The following is a 22,802-nucleotide window of genomic DNA, read 5'->3' on the forward strand; positions in this document are numbered from 1 at the left end:
ATAATAAAAATATATATTCATAATCATTTTAAACAGCACTGTTTAGAACTATAGTGCTCTGACAAACCATTAAAAACAGATCTGTAAACTGAAACTGAGACGCAGAAAACCAACGAGCTTCACTTTAGTTTCATCTTGTTACGACGTGGCTCAAAAGCCGCAACAGAAACAAGGAGACGAAAACCAGAATTTCAGTGAGAAGAGGTTTTATCTTAAATACATAGCAAGTTGGGTAAAGTAGCTGTTACTACCAAGGCAAGGGCTAGTGAGCCTCCTCCTGAAAGCCTGCCTCAGGTATGCTTTTATCCAAAGCTGACTGGTGTGGCCCATCGGCACCAGCTGAACTCACTGAGGAGATTCGGGGCTGCAGAGGGGCCTAACAATCTTTAGAGAGGAGAAAACACAAACAACAACAAACAATTAACAACAATATTAATAAAAGAATTAAAGCAATAAATAAATTCCAACATTAAAAACATCCAATGACACAGAGCTGAGAGTAAGTCACTCAGGAAAACATGCAGAAAGACGAAAGAGAGAAAAACGAATGAACAAACGGTGCTGTGCAAAGAAGAAAGGTGGACAGTAGAAATACAGCAGTGTGTGAATGCTGGGCCTCTGCAGATGATGTTGATCTGTGAGCAGATGTGCAGCCAACAGAGCAGCATTCGTGCTGAAACGAATGCTTTCTGCATTTATGGATCATGGAGTTTAAAAGAACTTTGCTTGAAGACGTTTCATCTCTCATCCAAGAAGCTTCTTCAACCTTCCCCGGTTCAGTCCCTGTTGCCCTGCTAAGTGTTGAAGTTAAGGGTGATGATGATCTGGGTACCCTTTCTGAGGGACAGCAATGTGGGCGGTTGTCAAATTCTGTTTTTTTAGCTAAGGCCGAGGCCAACCTATCTCACCTTCCTCCGTCCCAGTGTAAAGAGGTACTTGACTTGCTGCACTCCTACCTGTCTCTTTTTAGTGACGTACCCTCGCGTACCCACGTTTGTGAGCATGACATTGACGTTGGAGACGCAGTCCCAATCAAGCAGCATGCATATCGTTGCCCCTTCGCCAAACGTGAGGTCATGAAAGAAGAAGTTGAGTACTTAGTAGAAAACGGCTTGGCACAACCTAGTTGTAGCCCCTGGAGCTCCCCATGTCTACTAACACCTATGTCTGATTGCACACCCCGTTTCTGCACAGATTATCGGAAGGTAAACGCTGTAACGGTCTCTGACTCTTTTCCGCTTCCTCGTATGGAAGACTGCATTGACAGCATCGGCCCTGCCAAATTCATCACCAAACTCGATCTCCTTAAAGGCTACTGGCAGGTGCCTCTCACTCCCAGAGCTTCAGAGATTTCTGCATTTGTCACCCCTGACCACTTCATGCAATACACAGTAATGGCCTTTGGCATGAAAAATGCCCCAGCTACTTTTCAATGACTGATGCAGTTGGTGTTGGGAGATGTGCCCCAGTGCAATGTGTATCTAGATGACGTGGTGCTATACACAGACACATGGGCAGATCATATGTCCCTTCTGAGGACAGTGTTTCAGCGGCTAGCCGAGGCCTCGTTGACCCTCAATCTCGCTAAGTGTGAGTTTGGTAAGGCAACCGTCACTTACCTAGGTAAGCAGGTGGGGTTTGGGCAGGTCCGCCCAGTGGAGGCGAAGGTTGCTGCAATCCTGGACTACCCGAGTCCAGCCACCAGACGGGAACTAAGGCGGTTCCTAGGGATGACCGGATATTACCGGTGTTTCTGTAAGAACTTTTCTGTGGTCGTGACCCCGCTAACCAAACTGTGTAGCCCAAAGGTGCCTTTTGAATGGTCAGTTGAATGCCAGCATGCCTTTGAGTCGGCAAAATCTCTTCTGTGCAGCACCCCTGTATTGGCAGCTCCAAACTTCTCTCGCCCCTTTAAGCTAGAGGTCGATGCCAGTGCCACCGGAGCCGGGGCAGTCCTGCTGCAGGATGATGAGGAAGGTGTGTGCCATCCGGTCTGTTATTTCTCTGCAAAGTTCAAACCCCATCAACTGAACTACTCTACCATAGAGAAGGAAGCCTTAGCTCTGCTTCTAGCTCTGCAGCACTTTGAAGTGTATGTGGGCTCCAGTGCTTCCCCGGTGACCGTGTTCACAGACCACAACCCCCTTGTTTTTCTGAACCGGATGTACAATCACAACCAGCGACTGATGCGCTGGGCACTCCTGGCCCAGGATTACAATCTGATGATCATACACAAGAAAGGTACTGACAATATAGTGGCTGATGCACTCTCACGCAGCTCGCAATAGGGTGTTGTTGTTGTTGTTGTTGTTGTTGTTGTTGTTGTTGTTTTGATAGGGCTTCAATGTAAGGGGGGGGGGGAATGTTACGTTCTGTGAGGCTGTGGGAGTGTGTGGGTGGGGTGTTTGCCCACTCTCCCCGCCTCCACCCCTCTTGCCACTCCTACCCCTCTCTGTCTCTCTCACTCTCCTCTCTCCCCAGGACACAGCTGCTGCTGATTAGCCTCGTTTGCCACCTGACTCCAGTCAGCAATCATCCTCTGAGGCTATTTAAACTGGGGATGAGCTGTGAGCAGGGTGGCTTTTTCCTCGGTGGCTCTACGCGGTTCTGTGCTAGATTTTGGACAGACAGCCTCTTTCTGACCAGTGAGCAGACGGGCTTGTGGGCCCTGAGAGTGTCTCCCCGTGGTGGGGAGTAGGGTAGGAAGTGTGGGAAGTGCCTCCTTTTTTATTGTGTTTGTTTGGTAGTCCTCCTGCCTTTCGTGGCTGCAAGCGTTTTCTTTGTTTCTTTGGCGTTATTGGTAAGACGGCGTTGCCGGCCCCTTAAGTTAATGTTAACCTGTACCATTTTGTAATAAAGCTTTATTGATGCAGAACAACTCTGTTTGTTTTCCTTTTTCATTCTGATTCCGGACTCATTTGTTACTGGTCCCCTCTCTCACATGCCTAGACCCCTTCGGGGGGAACGTAACATGTTCTTGTTTTCCTGCTGTCAGAGTGTGAGCGAGCTCGAAGTCCAAAAAATAAATCAATTGTGGCCACAAAATACTACTTTGTGGGCACGAAACACTTGACCAATAACCGTGATCCTTCCCAGGCCCTTGCAGTTGGGTGACAATAAAATCTATCCCAGTGTCCAGGTCCTACTTACGTCTGTAAACTGGGCTCTCGATATCCTGTTTAAATGTAAAAATGGTTCCTTGCATTGCAGGCTTTTCAAAATGTTCTGCAGCCTTAAAGTACGCAGCCTCAACGGTCCTCAAGGGCCACATACTCAAAGACCGCTGAGGCCGGAAGTGAGAGGCTTGTGAAATGGGCGATCTAGCCTCCGTCGCGCTGCCCCGGTTGCCTAGCAACCTTGATACTAACAGCTGGAAACGTTTCACACAGCTTTGTGTGACAGAAATGAAGACCAACATATTTTGTTTGTTTCTACATGAGCTCTGTGTGATTTGATGAGTATCTGAGGCTGAGACCACAGGACTGTGAAACATGATTGTTGGGCTTCATTTCTGTGCTGAACAGTCGTTTAAGATTAGCTAGTAAATAACAATCAGCTGATGTTGTTCATGAGACTCAAGTCATCTCACTGTGGTAATGTAAATATAATCTGACAATATTATATATATTGTCAGGTTATTATGAGATATTACAGCAGTGAGCTTGAACTCTGTGTCAAAGATTCAAGTTGCAGTTATTTATGTTTCCTATCACCTTCAATCTTCACTCAAAGACGAGTATCTGTGACAGTGTGTATACAGATGTATATATATAAGAGACAAATATTGTTCGTTTAATCTGTTGGCATTACTAAATGTGGCTCAATGCTGACTTTAATTAATAAAATCATCACATCTCTGTGAGATTAAGGTCGACTATTGAACGGTGTATATTTTAAAGTAAAGGCTTTAAAACCAAGTTAGTACAAACGTCACTAATGTCACATAACTTTGCCGACATGTGATCAACAGGAATGTTTAATGTTCTTCATTATTAAACATTCGCACATAAATAAGTGACACAATATTTAGTACTTACTTTTAAAAGTTTACTCTTCGGCCGCTCCGCTTCACGCATCCGCCGTTTTTTCCCCCGAACAAAATATCCACAACTCTGCCATCGGCTCCTTGCTATCTGAAAGATAACCAGACGCTGGCGTAAATTCTTGACCATCTCACACTTCTGTTTAATCGCTTTTCTTGTTGAGTTTATTCAGGTGTGTGAAAACCCCGGAGGAACCCTCCTGGGGGATTAATAAAGTTTTATTTAATCTAATCTAATTTTATTTAATCTGATCTGGAAAATTGGGAGATTTTTGGGAGGGGCACTGAAATTCGGGGTTCTCCTGTAAAAATCGGGAGGTTGGCATGTATGCCCGTGGCTGGGTGTGTCTCTCTCTTTGTAGAGGCTAAGCCTACGCTTGAAACCACTGAGGTGGTCATTAACGGGGGTGACGCGATGTCACTGGTATGCATCAATTAAGTTCACAGTCCAATAAATCCAGCAGTATGTATCTTGTCCTTTTTGGTCTTTATTCCGTATCGACTTAGCATAACAGCGCAACGATCACAAACTGTTTGCCTTCTTAATGACACACCTGACGCCGATTACGTGCGTCTACCTTAAATACCTTTACATTACATAATCAAAACAGAAAAAGGTGACCTCTAGTGACCACATAAGGTATTAACCCAAGAATGGCTCCTACACTCTTCTTTGCTTGGAATTGTTTGGCACATGTGTGGAGCTCCTCTGGTGCATTTCTTTTGTTTGAAGGTTGTGGTGGGAGTAAAGAGGGTGAGTCTGGGGACCCCATATACTTACTCACGTAGAATCTTTTCTGCTAGAAACATTAGGTAAGTAGGTTGGTGCCACCCATGTAATTTTTGAGCCTTTTTTGAATTGAGACTTAGGACTTTTTTTTCCCCTCCTTATTTTTCTAGGGTAAGAGCCCAGCTAAGTTTTGGTTTTGTCTTTTTTGGAACAACCTAACTGTCCCTTTCTCACCCACATTTTATTTTGTATGAATTTGTGTCATTGTTTTTGTGAGAAAGCTGCCATTAAACTTGTCTCAGCGTATCACACTTGTACTGAGTTTCTGGAGTTGTTGTGTTACCTCCTCCTGCCCTCGAGGGGGCGTAACAAATGGTTACAATGTTATTTGTGAAGAAGTTCATGAAGTCATTACTAGTTAATGTTAAAGGGATGGTTGGCTCAACAGAGCTCTGACTGTTTGTCAGCCTGGCTACAGAGCTGAAGAGAAACCTGGGGTTGTTCTTATTTTCTTCAATCAGTGATGAATAGTAAGATGTTCTGGCTTTGTGGAGGGCTTTCTTATAAAGCAGCAAACTATTTCTCCAGGCTAAATGATGATCCTCTACATTTGTGACACGCCATTTCCTCTCCAGATTACGAGTCATCTGCGTTAGGCTACGTGTTTGAGAATTATACCACGGAGTCAGGTACTTCTGATTAGAGACCTTAGTTTTCACAGGAGCTACAGTATCCAGAGTCGTACAAAGTGAGGAGGTGAAATTATTATAAAATTATTAAGAAGATCATTTATTATTAAATGTAGAAAATATATAAATAATCTCACTCGTCCACTTAAACTGTGCCAGCACCATCATCATTACTGTCGTTGTGTTACCAGTTTTTTTGTGCCAAACTGGAGGTTGTGTAGTCTTAATGTGGCTAGACATTTTTATTCACATGCTGCTCATAATAAGTTTCTCTTGCATGTCTATTTTTAGCCACAGATGTGGGTGAAACACTCGAGTTCACATGGCGACCTAACCCTAATCCGGGGAAATATGTTCATGTCTTTTAGTTCATGTCAGAAGACGAGCTGCAGCTTTCTGGACCAGCTGCAGTCTTGCCAGGCAGGTCCCACTAACTCCAACATATAAGGAGTTACAATAATCCAGCTGGGACGTCATGAAAACGTGGATCGCCCGTTCAAGGTTTTTAAAAGATATAAATGATCTCACCTTAGATAAAAGCCTCAGTTTGAAGAAAGACCGCTGTACAGCTGAGCTCAGCTGTTTTTCAAAGGTCAAACTGCCGTCAAATATGAGCCCCATATGTAATAATGCGATTTAATAAAAGAGCTGAACCAGTCTAATAGAGCGCCCTTGATGCCGCCATGCTCCAATGGTGACATCAAGATGCTGTGGTCAACAGTGTCAAAGGCAGCGGTCAGATCCAAAAGCACAGCTGAGTCTCCTGATCAGTGGCTGATAAAAGATCATTAAGAACTTTTCCGAGTGCAGTTTCAGTGCTGTGAAGAGCTTTAAAACCAGACTGAAACCTTTACAACAGATTGCAGCTGAACAAATATAATCTTTTACAAAATCTTCGACAGGAAGGGAAGCTTTGAAATAGGCCTGAAGTTTGAGCGGACAGAGGATCCAGATCAGGTTTTTTAGGCTGTACAACAGCATGTTTAAAACAGGCTGTACAACACCTGAACTAAGACTGCTGGTAAAAATCACTAAGTTGTTGGAACCAACTCTTGGCTGTGTGCAGGCAGGCAGGGAGGAAGGACCCAAAATGCAAGACTCGGAGGCAGACGTAAACTCAAAGCACTCAGCTTTATTGCTGGATAGCAACAGAACAGAAACTTAACTAAACTGAGAATAGGGCTTTGGAGTTGACGTCACGCCGCAATGCATTGTGGGAGCGCAGCTCCATTTTCAGGGTCTACGAATCAAAACAAACACACTGTGTTGGAACAACGACGACAAGAAACATGCTTAAAAACAGCTCAAAAGAAAACGGACGGTATAGAGACCGATTGCGTCCAGAGGCGAAGCAGCGGTACTTGAAAAAAATAGAGTGCATCGCAAATCTGGATCCATATGAAATACGGCAGTGGAGTAAAGACCCAGACGACTTACCGCCACTGTCCTACCCCGATATCTTCACGTATCTTGTTTGTGGAGTAAGCGCTTACACAGCGAACCAGTTTCGTAATTACAAGTCACTGGAGGCGCACATCCAATTTACAAATGGCTGGGTGCAAGATTTGGCTATTTCAACCGCCAAACTCTGAGTACGTCGTCAAAGTAAGTCAGCTGGAGTGCACCGAGTGAAATAGCCATTTTCCACCCCCCACCATAATTAATGTTATACATTTATCATTGAACTGCTAAAATATCGTTATTATATTATATGCCCGTAATTGTAAAGTAGATGCAAATTAACACATTGATAATCGGGCAAATTATTAACGCCAATTTGTGTCCTTCCTGTCTGATTTCATTTATTATCTTTACATCAACCAATCAAGTCACTCCATTCGATGTTTGATCGCAATTTCTATAACTTCCGAGACCACCAACGATGATATTATATAGCTATAAAGTGTGATGTGAACATATTTACAACTTACGGGAATGAAAATGTCTTGAGCACACCAGCTGATATCTGGAGACGTAACAGAACTTGATATCAGCTCGTCTCACGGCTGCTATCCAGGCTGGACGCCTTCGTTTGGTAATATCCGATACATGAGCTCCTTCATGTTGCTTCCAGGTTGGGAAAGCATAAAAAGACAATCCAAACTTATTCCCATGCCGGTCGTAAGATCGAACATTGCAGCCGACCACACAGCAAGTACGAACCATGGCTATGCTTTCGCTCCTTACTTAGACCCCCAAAATAGCAGATCGGGCCAAAATCCTTTCCACACCCACCCCCGTGACATCACGCTCCAAAGCCCTATACAAAACAAACGAAGCAGGCAGGCAGGCTAGCATACGGAACACACAGTTAACGTGAGGGTACGATGCATCAACGAGTAGGGGAAGACGCAGACACTAAATACAAGAGGTGAACGGAGCAAAGAGGAAACAGTTGGGAGACACAGCTTGATTACACTGACGAGACAGGGAGAGCACAGAGCTGAATGCACAGACATAAGGCACAGACCTACAAAATAAAACAGGAAGTACACGACAGACAGAGAGATCAAATCAAAATCAAATCAAATCAAGTCACAATTTATTTATATAGCACATATTAAAATAACAGTGTTGACCATAGTGCTTCACAGTCAGTAAAGCATGAGACAGTTAAAACAAACAATAAAAGAGGACAACAAACAATAGGTAACAAAAAACAAGCTAGACCAGCCAACTAGACAGAATCAAAAGCCAAAGTAAAAAAATAAGTTTTAAGACGTGATTTAAAAGACTGGATGGACTCGGCAGTACGAATATGAACAGGGAGGTTATTCCAGAGTCTACTGTATCAGCCACGCTTTTTTCTAAATACTGTCGTCACGTTTTTGTGTGTGTGGGTTTAAAGCGTTTTCTAAGGACGCCGCGAAAACAGTAAAGAAAGAAAAAAGCCACCTCTTTCCTATCGGTGGAAAAATCCACCATGTCAACCAATTTAAAAAAAAAAGTCAACATGTGGGATTTTGTTGTTTAGGAAGAGGGAAAAGTTTTGGGAGTGACGGTAACAGCAGCAAGACAGAGCGAGCGAGTGAGTGAGAGAGAGAGAGAGTTTTTAGATGTGGGAGATTTGTGACGTTTAGTGTGGAGTGTTTACTTAGTGTGTTGTCTTGTCTTGTGTAGCTGTTCTTTTGTGTAGTCGTTTTGCTTAGTGTGTCAGTGAGGGCACTAATGACTGTACCATTGCAACGTAAACACTGTCACTAAGTAGAAAACCAGCGGAGTGATACACCTGCTGTTGTCGGGCCTGCAGGTTTGTCCCTGTGCTCTTCTGTCTTTTGGTGGACAAACTTGTTTTTTACTGGCACACATCATTTGTGGGGCATCTTATTGCAACACCTGATTGTTCTCTCATTTTAGTTTTAGTAAGGTTTTTAAATCCTTATACAAAATGAAAAAAAAAACGGCAGGTGTATTGGCTGCATTTTTAGATAAATGGTTGTATATGTTTACAAAATGTACAATTTATATTTACTCAACATGTCTGTAGGGGGGTTTTACAGTAAAAAATTCTACTAGGATTTTAGGTTCTTTGTGTGATTTCAGATCAGTAATACTAATGCAGTATGTCAGTGAAAAAACAACTAAATTCAGTTGAGCTGAAAAGATACCAAACAAGGCAACGGGGAAAAAAATAAAATGAAACAATCTGAGGGTGAAATACAAACTGTTACGGATTCAAATATTGGGGATGGATACAAGAGGAAAAACCAAAATAACAACACTGGTGCGGCAGGGTTAAGTCAAACGATGATTTTAATAATCACACGCGTGGGTGCCGTACGCAGACAGCCTCAGATCTCAAAATGGTGGAGCATTGCTCAAACTCTTATAGCCTCTAGTGGCCCCTACCTTATCATAAAAGCCTAAACATTCACATGCTTTCTCTCACACAGCGCCTAAGCTACGACCATGGCTCCCTGTTTATCTGCTCCTGCTGAGATGGGGCAGAAAACTCCAGCATGTTCTGTTCTCTTCTAATCAGACAAATAAGGCGATGACTTTCTGCAAACAGTATTTCTTATAACATCATAAAACAATATCATTCATCCACAATAAATCAGCAGTCTAATGTAATGCAAATCAGTTTAACTAATGCAATAGTTATCAGCTTCTTCTAATTCAGGAGAATAATGCAAACTAAGACTACATAATAATTCACAATCTTTAATTAGGGGTCTAACATGGCATAAAATAATATTATAATCCCACAAAACGTAAACTCAAAAGGAATCAAAAATGTCCAGTTGTATTTCAGACCTCAGTCGGTTAATCCAACAAATCATGAAAAATGAGGTTTACATGTTTGTGCATGACAGTGCAGATTTCTGACATTTTGTGTAATTTAAGCTGTAACAATGTGACTGTTTTCTAACAAAAAACAGTGAAACTTAAGTTAGACTTGTGTTTGTAAATGAAGCGCCCCGTGCTGTGTAGCTTTCTGGATTTTATACTCATTGGGCTACATATTTATTTATTTATTATACAGGCTATACAGTACATAACATCAAAACTCACATGTTTTATGTAACTAAAGAGTGTAATTATGTGGGCTACAGACAATAATTAAGTTATAGACTATATTTATATGAAAAATGTGTATACTTACTGCATTTGAATCATTTTAACCATGCGTAACCACCTGCGTATGTGTTTGAAAAAAAAAAGGCTTTGATTTGCCCCCCCGCCCCGCCCTAAGGAAATTTCTCTAGATCCGCCTCTGGTCTATAAATGTGTTTCATGATTTATTTTTAACTCCAACTGCTTATTTGTACTATGCTTTCATTTCAGAGTGCAATGAGAAATAAAAAGGATATGTTCAATAAAACTGTCACGATCCTGGGTCTGTGACTCAGTGTTTTCTGTTTTGTATTGTTAATCTTTGATTTCATGATGTCAGTGTGTTTAGTTTGCGTTTCCTCTGTCTCGTCTTGTCAGTCACTCCCAGCTGTGTCCTCCTTCTGTGTCTCATTCCCTCATTATCCCTCTGTGTATTTAAGCCTTGTGTTTGCCTCTGTTAGTTGCTGGTTCGTCTGCTTATCTGTCAGGGTCCTGGGTCTCCCGATCTAGTGTTTTCATTTCTTTGTGATTTTTGTATTATTTCCGTTTTGTTTGTGAGTTATTCTATGCTTCCTAGGTTTTGATTCCCTGCCCCCTTGTTTCTCTGTGGACTCTGTTCTGTGTTTAGTCTTCTCTGTCCATTTGTTCCGCCCTGTGTTGTTGCCCTCTGTGTCTCCCTCTGTGTAACTGTCTATATAGTGATGTGTTGTGGTGTTTTGCTCCCACCCCTTGTGTTCCGTGTTTTCGTCTTCCCTTCGTGTACTTCTTCATATTCGTATACTGTTAGTTTTCCCAGTTTAGGTTTTTGCTTAGTTTCCATGCTCACCCTCACCATTTCTGTTTGTATCACCGTGTGATGAATAAACTCACTTGCATCTGAGCTGCCTGCATAAAGGGTCCTTTAATAATTTACACACGGCTCGCAAACCGTGACAAAAACTCTGGAAAAATTGGGCTGTTCTAAAAGGTTTGACGGGTAGTGTATATATTTAGTTTATATATTTTCTTTGTTTATATAGTTTGTTTTATATTGTAGCAAAGTGTTACTTGGATACTTCTTTATGTGCAATTTTGTTGCATCTGAGCCTTAGAAATTTATTGGTGGTAGTGATGAACTGCTGTTAGAATCATGTTAAATTGTTAAAATCAGACAATTACCTCTCCAGCTGTTCTTACAGTCTTTGTGTTTATCGGGTCCTTACAGGGTAAAAGATGACGACACCTAAAGAAATCCTTCTGGGGACTTTGGAGGATTTGGAACGTGAAGACTTTGAAAAATTCAAGTGGCATCTGAAGAACAAAGGGTCTGTAAAAGGTTTACCAGCAATCCCAGGGAGTAAACTGGAGAATGCAGAGAGGACAAAAGTAGTGGATCTGATGTTTGAGACCTACTCTAACACTTTTGAAGTCACTAAGAAGCTTTTGGGGAAGATAAACAAGAATGATCTGTTGGAGAATTTAAATAAAACCATCCCAGAACCCAAAGGTAAGTCAGGGAATGACTAAACAAAAAACACATAAACAATAAAAACATTAGTTAACATTACACAGGTGCCATTACCATCCATATAAATAATAAATCCAAAACACTTGCCAACACTTTCAGGAGTGAGAGACTGCAGAAAGCCAACAGTTTGTGTTTTATGCATCTGCACAAATAACCTCCTGTGTACATGAATATCTGCTCTTTGGGTTGGTTTGATTAAAATGGGACCAGCAGCAGGTTTTCTGCCCATTTTAAAGATTTATGTTGTCCGATTGGTTTTAGAGCTGTTTTATCAACATAAATGAGGCAACAACAGTTTGGGACACGTCACAAATATGATCAAAGTGCTTTTTCTTAAATCTATTTACCTGTTGAAGGTACAGTTAAAAAAAATGGCTGCCATTTTTTTCCTGCTGTTTGGAGACCCAAACAAAAAAAATGCCCAGACAGTAAATGCTTTTTATTATGGTTGATAAACCGGACAATAAGGTGATTGGTCAAAAGTTGGAGGAAAGCCACAGTTCTCCTTATTTGACTGAAATCTCAGCTCACGTTTTTTTCTTCTGCAGCTTTCTGGGAGATTCCACTTCAGCCTTCTGCTGGCAACGCTCCCGTTACCATGCTTCCCTTAGGCAGCATCATTAGAAGACATAGCATACATTTACACTGCTATGCAGATGACACCCAGCTCTATCTGTCCATGAAGCCAGATAACACACACCAATGAGTTAAACTGCAGGAATGTCTTAAAGACATAAAGACCTGGATGGCCGCTAACTTTCTGCTTCTTAATTCAGATCAAACTGAGGTTATTGTACTCGGCCCTGAAAAGCTTAGAAATATGGTATCTAACCAGATTCTTACTCTGGATGGCATTACCTTGGCCTCCAGTAACACTGTGAGGAACCTTGGAGTCATTTTTGACCAGGACATGTCCTTCAACGCACATATTAAACAAATATGTAAGACTGCTTTCTTCCATTTGCGCAACATCTCTAAAGTTAGAAATATCCTGTCTCAGAGTGACACTGAAAAACTAGTTCATGCATTTATTACTTCCAGGCTGGACGACTGTAATTCATTATTATCAGGATGTCCAAAAAACTCCCTGAAAAGCCTTCAGCTGATCCAAAATGCTGCAGCAAGAGTCCTGACAGGGACTAGAAAGAGAGAGCATATTTCTCCTGTTTTGGCTTCCTGTTAAATCCAGAATTCAAAATCCTGCTCCTCACATACAAGGTCTTAAATAATCAGGCCCCATCTTATCTTAATGACCTTGTAGTACCATATCACCCTATTAGAGCACTTCGCTCTCGCTCTGCAGGCCTACTTGTTGTTCCTAGAGTATTTAAAAGTAGAATGGGAGGCAGAGCCTTCAGTTTTCAGGACCCAAAAAGATAGTTGTGGTTTTGTCTGTTGTGTTACTGTAGGTTCTTTACCTTACAATATAAAGCACATTGGGGTGACTGTTGTTGTTATTTGGAGGAATTAAAAAAAAAACTTTCATAATTGAAATTCTTTCATTTATTCTACATATTTATTCATTACTGGCTCCATAGTGTTGTTTATGTAATATGTGAAATGTTGCTAGTATTGATTTGGTGCTGTATAAATAAACATAATTAAATCGAATGTGTCTCTATAAAACCTGCCCTCAGTTATAACCCAAGTGTCAGGGCTCAATAGCTCATGAAAAGGACTCAAGCGCAGAACCAAAAACTAGAGGCTGAGTGACTTTTAGCAGAAATGTATTTTACTAGATTTCTTGACAGAGAAAGCTGAATCACAGCTAAATTCAACAGCAAGCGAGGTATTATGAGAAGTGCAGAGCTGAGGCCAGAACATAAGCTGAGGCAGGTCAAAGGAACAACAGGGGCAGAAACGGGCGGGTAGAAACTATCCAGGATCACTGGAACAAAGGAGATAATAATCAGAGTGGTCCACAGTGTAGTGAATGAGTCCAAGATTTAAAAACTAAGAGGTCTTACGTGGCTGCAGGTGGAGATCAGCTGGAGGAGGAGATGAATCAAATCTGGGTACAGAGTGAGATGTGGGTGCACAGGGAGGCAGGCAGGTGAGGAGGGCAGTTTGCAAGAGTGAGTTTTACCAGCAGCGGCAGGCCAGAATCCTGAGGCGTGACTTATGGCGAGAGTTGGAAGATATATCCAGGTGCCGACTAGGGAACAGGAAAAGAGGGTTACGTGAAACAAGCTGAGGAGCACAAGACAAAATGTGAGGCAGAGAACTGACTGTGCTAAGCAGACAATCTGGAGAAGGTTCATTGTGAGTGCTGCTCATAAATACTGCAGGAGTAATTGGCAACAGGTGAGGAGCAGTGAGGAGGGCTCCACCCAGGGGAGGAGAGCTGATGCTGTGGAAAGTTACTCAGACTCACCCGGATCATGACACCAAGAGTCCAGTGAACTGAACACATAACCACAGTAACCAGAATGCAGTTTTCTCATTTGTGTCATTTGCTGTATCTTCATGCAGAGATTCTCCCTGAGTGTCAGCTCAAGCTCAAGTCAGACCTGAAGCAGAAGTTCCAGTGTGTGCTCGAGGGGATTTCTACAACAGAAAACCCGACCCTCCTGAGTCAGATCTACACAGAGCTCTACATCACAGAGGGAGGGACTGCAGAGGTCAATGATGAACATGAGGTCAGACAGATTGAAACAGCATCCAGGAAACCAGACAGACCAGAAACTACAATCAGACAAGAAGACATCTTTAAACTCCCACCTGGAAGAGATAAACCAATCAGAACAGTGCTGACAATGGGAGTGGCTGGCATTGGGAAAACAGTCCTAACACAGAAGTTCACTCTGGACTGGGCTGAAGGCAAAGCCAACCAGGACATCCAGTTCATATTTCCATTCACTTTCAGAAAGCTGAATCTGCTGAAAGAGGAAAAGTTCAGCTTGGTGGGACTTGTTCATCACTTCTTTACTGAAACCAAAGAAGCAGGAATCTGCAGCTTTGAAGACTTCCAGGTTGTGTTCATCTTTGATGGTCTGGATGAGTGTCGACTTCCTCTGGACTTCCACAAAACTACAATCCTAACTGATCCTAGAAAGTCCACCTCAGTGGATGTGCTGCTGATAAACCTCATCAGGGGGGAACTGCTTCCCTCTGCTCGCCTCTGGATTACCACACGACCTGCAGCAGCCAATCAGATCCCCCATAAATATGTTGGCTTGGTGACAGAGGTCAGAGGGTTCACTGACCCACAGAAGGAGGAGTACTTCAGGAAGAGATTCAGAGATGAGGAGCAGGCCAGCAGGATCATCTCCCACATCAAGACATCACGAAGCCTCCACATCATGTGCCACATCCCAGTCTTCTGCTGGATCACTGCTACAGTTCTGGAGTTTGTCATGAAGAACAAAGAGAGCGAAGATCTGCCTAAGACTCTCACAGAGCTCTACCTACGCCTTGTGCTATTTCACCTAAAAACGAAGGACATCAAATATGATGGAGAAGCTGAGACAGATTCATGCAGGAAGATCACTGAGTCTCTGGGAAAACTGGCCTTTGATCAGCTGCAGAAAGGAAACCTGATCTTCTATGAATCAGACCTGACAGAGTGTGGCATCGATATGAGAGCAGCCTCAGTGTACTCAGGAGTGTTCACACAGATCTTTAAAGCTGATGAGTATGACATGTTTTCAGAAACAGTCTACTGCTTTGTCCATCTGAGCATTCAGGAGTTCTTTGCTGCTCTTCATGTCCATCTGACCTTCATCAACTCTGGAGTCAATCTGCTGGAAGACAAAACTTTTTTAATATTTAATATTTTTCTGAGAACCTTTAAATGGATTTTTGATTTTTTCAGAAACAATTCTGCAGAGGCGTATTTCTACCAGAGTGCTGTGGACAAAGCCTTACAGAGTCCAAATGGACACCTGGACTTGTTCCTCCGCTTCCTCCTGGGTCTTTCACTGCAGACCAATCAGACTCTCCTACGCATGCTGACACAGACAGGAAGTAGCTCACAGACCAATCAGGAAACAGTTCGGTACATCAAGAAGAAGCTCGGTGACGATCTGTCTGCAGAGAAAAGCATCAATCTGTTCCACTGTCTGAATGAACTGGATGATCGTTCTCTAGTGGAGGAGATCCAACAGTCCCTGAGTTCAGGACGTCTCTCCACAGATGAACTGTCTCCTGCTCAGTGGTCGGCTCTGGTCTTCGTCTTACTGTCATCAGATCTTGCTGTGTTTGACCTGAAGAAATACTCTGGTTCAGAGAAGGCATTTTTGAAGCTGCTGCCAGTGGTCAAAGCCTCTAAGAAAGTGCTGTAAGTGAATCTATGAACAAATATGTTTAATAATGCTAGATGAAGAAAATAATATGTCTCCATTGTTATTCTTCCTCAGGCTGAGTTATTGTAAACTCTCAAAAAGAAGCTTTGAAGCTTTGTCTGAAATTCTCAGCTCCCCATCCAATCATCTGAGAGAGCTGGACCTGAGCTGGAACTACCTGCAGGATTCAGGATTGGATTTGCTGTGTGTTGGACTAAAGAGTCCTGACTGTAAACTTGAAACTCTCAGGTAAGGATACAGACTTTTTGACACTTTTTGACTCTTAAATCTGTAAGTTTATCTTGATGCGGACGTTCAAAGTCAGCACAATTATCCTTTTAAGTTCCTGAGTTTATATATTTGACTGTCAGGTTGTCTGGACAGATGTTTTTATTTTATTTTTTTTACTTGTCCCTAAAGTCAGAACTAAACCCACATGTAGATGACTTTCTGTTCTGATTTTCCTGAAGACAGCAGAGTGTGTTCTCATGCTTTTGAAGCCAAACTTACTTTTTTGACCTGGCTTTTATTTATTATATATTTTTGTTTATGTAATACTTATTTCTACCGTTTAATTTCTGCTCACATTGTTTACTCTCCTTCTTAATTGGTTGTGTGTGTGTGTGTGTGTGTGTGTGTGTGGGGGGGGGGGGGTTATATGGGCTCAAAATGTGGTCATAAATATTTTGTACTTGTAAATCAGGATTTGTATGTGTAATAAGAATTTGTGTGTGCATAAAAACGATTTGTGTGTGGACTTAGCCAAGAAAACCTGCAAGTTACAAGTACGAATTTTGACTGTCGGAGGGGCACTTTTTTTTAATGAATCATATTTCATAACTTTAAATGCAAATATAAATTGTCAATTTTAAAATCATACGCACAAGTTATTTGCAGCCATTTACCTTTTTTTTTTATAACCATTTCAAACTTTTTACAGAACAATCAGTTGTTCTGCATTCAATAAGATGCCACACAAATTATGTGACTTACATTACAGTGTGACTGCTGTGATTAAAGCATCTTTCTTTCAGCTTAACGAGTGAACCGTCAGCTCGTTCAAACACACGTTAAAGTGCGTTTGGCTCGACACCACCGAACAGAGGCAGCAATATAACACAGCTAACATTAACAGTGCAGTGAATCCTGCTTGTGCCGTGATATTCAGGACTGCAAACCGAGCAGCATCACTGACTTTCAGCTTGTTGTGTTTGTGGATATATGACTGACTTTAATTATCCACAAAATCATCAGATTCTCTGTAAGATTAAGGTCGACTATTGAAGGCGTATATTTAAAGGCTTTAAAACCAAGTTAGTACAAACATCACTAACGTCACATGACTTTGCCGACATGTGACCAACAATAATGTTTTAATGTTCTTCGTTATTAAACATTCGCGCATAAATAAGTGACATAATATTCAGTACTTACTTTTGAAAGTTTACTCTTCGGCCGCCCCGCTTCAGGCATCCACCGTTTTTTTCCAAACAAAATATCCACACCCACCGCCGCGCTATGAATTGTAGGATAGGTTGGGCCACGAAGTCTACACCGGGCCACACTTCTAATTTGGGGAAATAAAGGGCACATTTGTTGAGCGCATTTGGAGTACACTTCGGGACAACTAAAGCAGAAGGCAGCTCTCGTCGTACATAGGCAGCATTGGCATTGCACCTCGATAATAAACTCATGAAAGAGGTTGATAAGTTACTTTTCAATTTTATTTGGAAAAATAGGACACGCTACATTAAAAAAACAGTTCTTATAAACACATATGTCAATGGAGGACTTAATGTGTTAGATTTTAAAACTCTAAATAACACATTCAAAATAAATTGGTTAAAAAATCTAATGAATAATCCTACTTCCATTTGGAATACTATAGCTACTTACTTGTAAGTTTGATATTGATAAAATCCCTATAAAAATCTCTGCTTTTCATCACAAAGCTTTTTTAGCATGGACTCTTATTTACAAGCATTTAGTCCACACAGTTATTATATTGGAATAACAATGATATCCTACTTAATCTCTCTTCTTAGGTAGTTGGTTTCGGAATAACATTGTTTTAGTCAATCAATTATTCGATTCAAATGGTACGCTTTTCTCCTATGAATAACTTTGTCTACTTTTCAATTTAACTATAAATCGTGATGAATATACTAAAGTATTTGGCTCAATACCATCAGGGGTTTGTATCCTTTTTAAGAATCAACTTAATATCACTTCATTCCACAGGCCGTTGGCATCTCCAATGCAAACTATTGTTGTTAAGATATGCTTTTCTAAACACATTCTAAAAACAAAAATAAATCTATCAGATCTTTATTTCAGAATAGTATAACCATGCTACCATATGTAATTTTTTTTCTGGAACTGGTGGTCTGATGATATTATGTGGAATGAAGTTTGGAGATTACCTAATCAGTATTTAATTACTAACAAAGTTAAAGACATTTTTTATAAATTAATACAAAGAATTTACTCAACTAAAGATTATCTTCAAAGCAAATTCAAATTAGACATTGATGCAAACTGTAGCTTTTGTAAGACTCGCAAGGAATCTAGTATTTGTCTCAGAAAATGTATTTAAAGGATTTGCACTGTTTTGGAAATATGTATTATTTGGTCTCCACCAAAACCAAATACAATTCAACATTGATAACAGATATATGATTGACTTGTTAATCTTAATGGCTAAAATTCATATTCACAAATCCAAATGTTTAGGAAGACATCCCTCTTTTGATGTATTCTCCTATGAGCTTTTGCAATATCTTAGTTCAATTAAGAACTCTACTAACCCAAAAGCTATAAAAACTATGGTTGTATGTGAAAAAAGGAAGATTCTTCAATTGCTTTACTCTTTGGCTTAATCAGTTGTACTTCTCCCCCTAGCATTGGTATATTGTAGGTTCTGAATAATGTTTGTTTGTTTATGGTTTACAATTTCTATAAGTACAACACCTTTACTGCAGTACTGTTTAATTCTACTTTGTATTGTACTGCTGTTGTATTGTGATGTAATCGTTCTACAAATGCGCACTCCAAAGCGTGCTGTCCCTGAATTGGGACACAGCTCCAGCCGTCCTCTCTCCCCAGCTCCTTGGGGTCTGCCAGGGGGGGGCGACACTACCTTTGGCTGCACCAGCTACAGCGGCCTGGCTAGCTATGGGTGAATCAAGGGTGCGACCCTGGCCTTCAGATCTGCAAATATGCTACATTTGTTACAGGTATCATTACTGCTAAAGGAGGCCGAGGAGTAACTAAACACAATGAGCAGGAAAGTGCAGGAGGGACAGGTGAAGGAGGGTCAGGTGAAGAGGCCATGGTGCTAGCGAGCTACAAGCTAAGCTAATCTAGCAAAACAGTAAAGACACAGTGAGTGAATACTTTTGCTATAAATTAGGGAGTGAGTACACAGAAAGTGTGCTTCGGATGAAGCACGTGAAGATTATACTATGAAAATATACTAAGAAGATATCTATAGGTTTTTCATTAAATTGGCTACAGAAAAAACACCACCGTGTGTTGCCTTGAAAAGCGCTATATAATAGGGGTGGGTTTTTATAATCGATTCATCAATTAAAATCGATTCTGGCTTGGATAACGTAAAATCGATTCATTAAAATCCCGAATCGATTTTTTAATATAAATTTATTTTGCCCGAAATGCCAGAATCTGTGGTGACATCTCACAAAATTTCAACAACCACCAAACAGCTAAGACAGTAAATGAGAGCAGGTACAAACACACAGCGTGACCCGCGGATCAGGATCAGTTAGATGTCGCCTTTCTCACAGTCGGGGCTGAAAGCCGACAGCTCGCTGATTCTGATCTGTCGGCGCTTTGTGTTCACGCCCTTTATGAGCCGATTCTAAAGCTGTTAGTTTGATGTCTCTCCAACAATATTGACCGAACCAGCAGCAAAAGAAGATCCAAACTACGCTTCACATAAACATCGTCATGGATTCACTCTTTTACTGTTTTGCTTCCATCGCGATGCACAGCTCTCTCTCTCTCTCTCGAACAGTTTCCCTTTCTTCATTATTCGCTTGCTTGTTACGCACAAGTCTACTGTTGCTTACAGCGCTGTCGGCCGCTTTTTTTTTCCCCTTTTACATTCTTCCAAAAAGAAAACCTCATTTCTGCTGTTCAATACTGAACAAATTTAAACTTTTTTTTTTTTTTCTGCCTGTCCCGTTTGGCTCTGTTGCATCAGAATTGTTGTCTAAAGGCAAAGAAAGATGCCCAACGGATTTACTTTACCAAACTGACCATCCCAGCCTTGCCATAATGGTCCATTTGATTCACCTTTTATTGTTTATTTTATTTTCACTTACTGAATACGGGAAAGACTTGACTGGAGGAAAGAAAGAGAAAGAGCTGAGAAGAGGGACGGGGGAGAAGGGAAAAAAAACAAAAACCAACAGAATGGGCAGGAAAAAACAATGCATCTATCGATCACCTGGATCACCTGTTGAGAAAGAAAAAAAGAAAACAAGCAGAAGAGAACAAGAGTAATAGAATAAACAACATCCCAATGATATATGGGAATATGACAGTAACAAATTTAAACTTTTTAAAATTATTCAAAACGCAAAATGCAAAACGCCGTGTCTCTAATAAAACCGCTGTAACGTCAGAGGTGATGTTCATGTGCTGATTAATGGTTTTCTTCCGTTTTTGATGTACTGCAGAATATTTTTATAAAATCCCAGAACAGGAAAATCACCTTCATGTTTTTCTGTGTTTTATCCTCAGCTACTTTGACACAAAGGTCTCTGCTGTGACGCTCACACCTGTGATAAAGTCTTGCGTGTGTCAGCTTCCTTTTTATTGATACAAAAATATGTAAATGTACTGATCTGAATTATATTTCTGACTGTCAAAATTTCCCAGATTTAAATCGAATCGAATCGAATTAAATCGAATCGTGGATCGAATCGATTCGGGACCTTGTGAATCGGAATTGAATCGATTCTAGAAATCAGTGACGATACCCAGCCCTACTATATAAATCCAATCCATTATTATTATTATTATTATTATTATTATTATTATTATTATTACCGCAGAGAGAGCGCACACTAGAGCTGTCTCCCAAAACCTAGGCCACATCCTTCGGAGGACCCGGCCTTCACGGTCTACATGGACCAGGTACTTCGAAGACCGAGAAAGCCGGAAGTGCAAGGCTGTGAAATGGAACAGTCTAGCCTTCAGATCTGCGTCACCAGCTGTCTCGGTGGAGTTTAATAAACTCGGTCGTCTGCTCCTTGCTATCTAAAATATAACAGTACACTGGAGTAAAATCTCGACCATCTCACATTTCTGTTTACTCGGTTTTCTGTTTGACGTTTCAGCTGTGTAAAAACCCCAGAGGAACCCACCCGAGGGATTAATAAAGTTTTATTTAAACTAATATAATCAAATAACTTTGATCTCAGCCAAAGTGATTTAGTCCAGAACAAATAAAACACTGGAAAAAAGCCAAACAATAACACTTTTAAGTTGAGTCTGAGTGGCTTATATATCATGTTTAACCTGGGTAGCAAAAGACCGTGGGGGTCTGAAAACGATGAAGCCGGGAGTTCACTGTTGTCGCCGGTTCGAGTGACCACTGAACCCTGGCTAGCTCTCGAGTGAGTGGGTAACAGACGTCTCCGAAAATGTCAGAGCACTTTTGCAAATATGTGGTGTCTTGATAAACTGAGCAGATATTTGAAGTTTACACAGCTACATTCTTGCCTGAAAATATGTTAAAAGTTTATTTTGTGACCCAGAAAAATTAATAAGAGTAATATTATTCCTTCTCTCACCCCAACCAATCACAGCAGATGGCCACCCTCCCTGAGCCTGGTTCTGCCGGAGGTTTCTTCCTGTTAAAAGGGAGTTTTTCCTTCCCACTGTCACCAAAGTGCTTGCTTATAGGGGGTCATATGACGGTTGGGCTTTTGTCTGTACCTATGAAGCGCCTTGAGACGACTTTTGTTGTGATTTGGCGCTATATAAATAAAATTGAATTGAATTGGATTATTAAAACTTAGTAGCCGTTACCATTGTGGGAAACTAGAATTGGCTGTGCTGTGCTATGAATTCTGGGATATGGTGGGCCACGAAGGATACACCTGACCCATCCTTCAAATCTGGGGAAAAGCAGGATGCATTTGGAGGAGTCTACGAATTGGGACAGCCTTTAGGTGACAATTAAAGCTTACAGCACCTGGTATTGCCATCCAAGTACTTATCAGGGCTGACCCTGTTTAGTTTATGACAGACCTTCCCAAAGTGTGGGGCCCAACCCCTAGGGGGGGCGTGGATGTGAGGATGTGTTCGTGCGTGCGTGCGTGTGCGCACAAAGGGGGGTCGCGAACATTTTTCTTGTAAAACAAAGGGGGGCCAGCAAAAAAAGTTTGGGAATCACTGGTTTATGAGATGAAACAAGATCAGACATGCTAGGGGTGGTGTGGCAGTACTTATATGGGCTCAAAATGTGGTCATAAATATTTTGTACTTGTAAATCGGTTTTGTACTTGTAAAAAAGATTTGTATGTGTAAAAAAGATTTGTGCGTGTGTAAAAAAGATTTGTATGTGTAAAAAAGATTTGTGCGTGTGTAAAAAAGATTTGTGTGTGGACTTAGCCAAGAAAAACCTGCAAGTTACAAGTACAAATTTTGACCCTATTTTTCTTCCTTTAAGCTGATTGGTCAATGTCATGTCAATCACAAATTAAACAATCCAATCGGAGAACAGATGGGTTTGGCTGTCGGGGGGGGGGGGGGGGGGGGGGGCGCTTTTTTGAACTGCAGGTCCTTGAAGGGTGATACAGTTTGAAGCTGGAGGATCTCTATATAAATATCCGATAGCAGCTCGGTCCCCTTACTTTCAGCAGCTGTTGAAAGGATAAAGTTGTGCTATATCAGTGGTTAGAAACACCATTATTACTTTAGGATTAGTTTAACACAACGTCAGGGCTGACCCGGGACCATT

The 22,802-nt window shown here is 41.3% G+C and overlaps 1 protein-coding gene across 2 annotated transcripts in view; it reads left to right on the forward strand.

Annotated features, from left to right (window-relative positions):
- The window catches only part of LOC146567812 (uncharacterized), a 55,019-nt gene that overhangs the window by 8,570 nt on the left and 23,647 nt on the right, over positions 1-22,802 (forward strand). For both annotated transcript variants that reach the window (XM_085285655.1, XM_085285656.1), the window contains 3 exons: positions 11,223-11,504; positions 13,998-15,804; positions 15,884-16,057. In XM_085285655.1, the coding sequence (XP_085141781.1) occupies positions 11,231-11,504; positions 13,998-15,804; positions 15,884-16,057 (2,255 nt within the window). In that variant the 5' untranslated portion in view covers positions 11,223-11,230. The remainder of the gene's footprint in view (positions 1-11,222; positions 11,505-13,997; positions 15,805-15,883; positions 16,058-22,802) is intronic.

This window comes from Mchenga conophoros, linkage group LG9, assembly GCF_057382185.1.
Source record: "Mchenga conophoros isolate Kocher_MC1m ecotype Shallow Benthic linkage group LG9, M_conophoros_male_GT1.1, whole genome shotgun sequence".
In the NCBI taxonomy this organism is placed as follows: domain Eukaryota; kingdom Metazoa; phylum Chordata; class Actinopteri; order Cichliformes; family Cichlidae; genus Mchenga; species Mchenga conophoros.